Below are 3,248 nucleotides of genomic sequence, written 5' to 3'. Positions count from 1 at the left end.
TGCCAGAGAAGCCCCGTACCCATGTTCTGGATCTCCTTGTCCCCCCCATAGTCGGTGATTTTCTTGCCCAGGTTCACCAGGACGTGGTACCGCGTGTCGTCCGTCTGGCCCAGCAGGAGGTCGATCTCCTTCCGACGCTCCTTGTCCCGCAGCTTCTCATTCTTCAGCACAGCCAGGACCTCATCAGCTGCCCCACAAAGGATGTCCCGGGGCTGGGAAAGGGGTGACAAGCAGGGAATTCAATATGGAAAAAGTCTTGAATTTTTCTGGGCCCCCCAAGTACCAAAGAACCACTTCAGCACAATGAAACCACCATTGGAACATCCCCAAGCCCCAAAGCAGCACCAACAGAGGAAAAAAAAGGGAAGGACAACTTTTCTTGATGCCCAGAGAAGCTGTGGATGCCCCTGGATCCCTGGAAGAGTCCAAGGCCAGGTTGGACAGGCCTTGGAGTAACCTGGCCTAGCAGAAGGTGTCCCTGCCCACGGAACTGGATGGTCTTTAAGGTCCCTGCCGAGGCAAACCATTCCATGTGCTAGTTTAGATTGGATATTGGGAAGAAATACTGGTTGTCCCTGGGTCCCTGGAAGTGTTCCAGGCCAGGTTGGACGGGGCTTGGAGCAACGTGGTCTATGGAAGGTGTCCCTGCCCATGGCAAGGGGTGGAATAGGATGATCTTGTTCCTCCAACCCAAACCATTCTATATCTCCATGAACCCATGGGATGACAGGCATAGATTAACCAATCCAAGGGCTGGATCTCTCTAACCCAGGCTGCGATCCCAGCCTCACCTGGTCCCCCAGGGCTGCCTGGATGAAGCTCAGCAGGACCTCATAGGTCTCACGGGTCTCCTTGGTCTTAGGTTTGTAGATGATCCCAACCATCTCATCGATGCCCTCGGACAGCAGAGTGTAGCCCTTCATCTTGTTGATGTCGTGCCTGTCCTCGTCCCTCTTCCTCCTCCTGCGGACAGGAGCATGAGTGGGACATGGAGTCAGAGCCAGAAAGTACCACAGGGCTTCTTAATTTCAAAAATAAAGGGATAAAACTGATTAATTTTAATTTCTCCTCTGTGATTTTCAGTTCCTAACACAGAGCAAGTGACTCCAAGTGGAGAAAATGATGTGTTTCTGACTTCCATGTTGGTGGGGTTTGGTCTCCAGCCCTGTGCTCACACCATCACAAGGTTTTCCACCTCCAAATATTCCCAACACTGGAGAAGAGAAAGGTCCAGGGAGACCTTGGAGCCCCTTCCAGTGCCCAAAGAGGCTCTAGGAGAGGGACTTTAAACAAGGGATGGAGGAACAGAACAAGGGGGAATGGCTTCCCACTGGAAAAGGGGAGATTTGAGTGGGATATGGGGAAGAAATTCCTCCCTGTGAAGGTGGGGAGGGGGTAGGATGCAATTCCCAGAGAGGCTGTGGCTGCCCCTGGATCCCTGGCAGTGCCCAAGGCCAGGCTGGACCTTGCTCTGGTGTCAGGTCAATGGTCTTTAAGGTCCCTCCCACCCCAAACCTTTCTGTGACCCCCCAAAATCCCATTTGGGGACAGGAATTCCCATTCCAGGCCCAGCTCCCGCTCACTTGGCTCTTCTCTCCTCCTGCATCTGGGGTTTGGTCCTCTGGGCCTTGTCTCCCATGCGGGTCCCCTCAAGCTTCCCCACCAGTGACAGCACCTCCCCTGTAGGCTCATCCCGGCGTGTGCGATCGATCAGGGACCGGTCGGCTTGGAGCACCAGGTTGGAGTTCTGGAGGACGGAGAACAGGATCAGGGGAGCCCTGAAATGGGGCTGGGGGGGGGAGCAGGGAGACCCTGGAATAGGACTCAGGGGAATGGGGATCCTGAAATGGGTCTGAGAGGAACTGGGAGGGGTCCCAGAATGGGGCTGAGGGGGGTCAGGAGGTTCCAAAATAGGGCTGAGAAGGGTCAGGGGGGTCCTGAAACAGGTCCACCTATAGGGCTGAGGGTCCTGAAATGGGGCTCAGGGGCACCAGGGGTCCCAAATGTGCAGCCGAGGAGGGTCAGGGGGTCCTGAAATGGGACTGAGGGAGTCAGGGGGTCCCACTGGAGATCCCACCAAGGGGATGAGGGGGCTGGAGGGGTCCCTCCATGGGTTAGGGGGGGGCCTGGGGATCCCGAAATGGGTCCCAACCTGGGGCGGGGGGGGGGCGGGGGAGTCCCGAAGGAGGGGCTGAGGTGGGTCAAAGGGTCCCACCGTGGCGCTGAGGGGGGTTGACGATACCGGGGGAGGATTCACGGCACTGGGCCCGCACTCACCGCCTTGTACTCATACTGCAGGCTCCGGGCGGTCACGTCCGCCATAGTGGGGCCGAGATGGGGGCCGAGGCCGGGACTAGGGTCAGAACCGGAGCCGGGGCCGGACGAGGCCGCGCCGCCGCCGCGCCGGAACTTCCGGGTCGCGCCGCCGTTTCCGCCTGACCCGGAAAAGCGTCTGCACTCCGGGAGCGCAAGGCCGCGCCCGCCCCACTCTGATTGGTTGGTGTGGGCTACACCCCGCCCCCCCGGCACCGAGAAATGGCTATGATTGGTCTATCTGCTCGCCCGCCGCGCTCTGACTGGCCAGCAGATGTGTGGGTGGGGCGGAGGTTTGAAAACGCAAGGGCGGGGCAGGGGCGGGGGCAGCTCTCCGTCCACCGCTTCCTATTGGCTGTTCCCGAGTAAGCCACGCCACCTGCTCCTGGCCCCGCCCCTTCCGCGGTGAGGGGAGACGTGATGGCCTCGCGAGATGCTGCCGGCCCTGCCAGCCCCTCTGCTCCTCCCGGGGGTCTGTCCTGCTCCCGATGCCACAGCCTGGTGCTCTGTGCCCCGTGGGTTCCTCCACGCGTGCCGCGGACGCTGCGCCCTCGTTATCTCTGCCCCGCTAATTAGTGGAGCAGTGCTAATGCCAGCGCCTGGAATGGTGCCCGCCGGCCATGCCGGCCTGGCCCTGCCCCAGCGGGGACATCACCACGGGGGTTTTGAGGCCCCTCGGTGACACGGCACCTTCCCCTTCCAGTTCCTGGGGTCACCCAGCTGTGCCACCACGTCCACAGTGCCCACCTGGAGCTCATCCTCCTCCTCTCCTCCCTCACCCTTGCCCAGGCAGGTACTCCAGGAAAGTATCCTAGGCAGGGACTCTGTAAAGGGATCCTGGGCAGGGATCCTGGGCAAATATCACAGGCAGGATTCCTGGACAGGGATCCTGGGAAAGCATCCTGGGCAGGTACCCAGGCAAGGACCCTGGGCAG

General features: G+C 60.0%; 1 protein-coding gene across 1 annotated transcript; it reads right to left on the bottom strand.

The window, feature by feature from the left end:
• Positions 1–19: 19 nt before the first annotated feature.
• Positions 20–2,417, bottom strand: LOC113962762 (U5 small nuclear ribonucleoprotein 200 kDa helicase-like; the record flags this gene model as incomplete). Its single annotated transcript, XM_027673519.1, has 4 exons — positions 2,278–2,417; positions 1,584–1,747; positions 792–963; positions 20–212 (listed from the first exon to the last, which is right to left on the bottom strand). Coding segments are annotated over exons 1-4 (574 nt in total), but the record flags the coding sequence as incomplete, so codon positions are not given.
• Between the last annotated feature and the right edge of the window lie 831 nt (positions 2,418–3,248).

The sequence above is a fragment of the Neopelma chrysocephalum genome, unplaced genomic scaffold, assembly GCF_003984885.1.
Source record: "Neopelma chrysocephalum unplaced genomic scaffold, ASM398488v2 Primary Assembly neopelma1_184927, whole genome shotgun sequence".
In the NCBI taxonomy this organism is placed as follows: Eukaryota; Metazoa; Chordata; class Aves; order Passeriformes; family Pipridae; genus Neopelma; species Neopelma chrysocephalum.
This window is presented reverse-complemented; position numbering and strand designations above follow the sequence as displayed.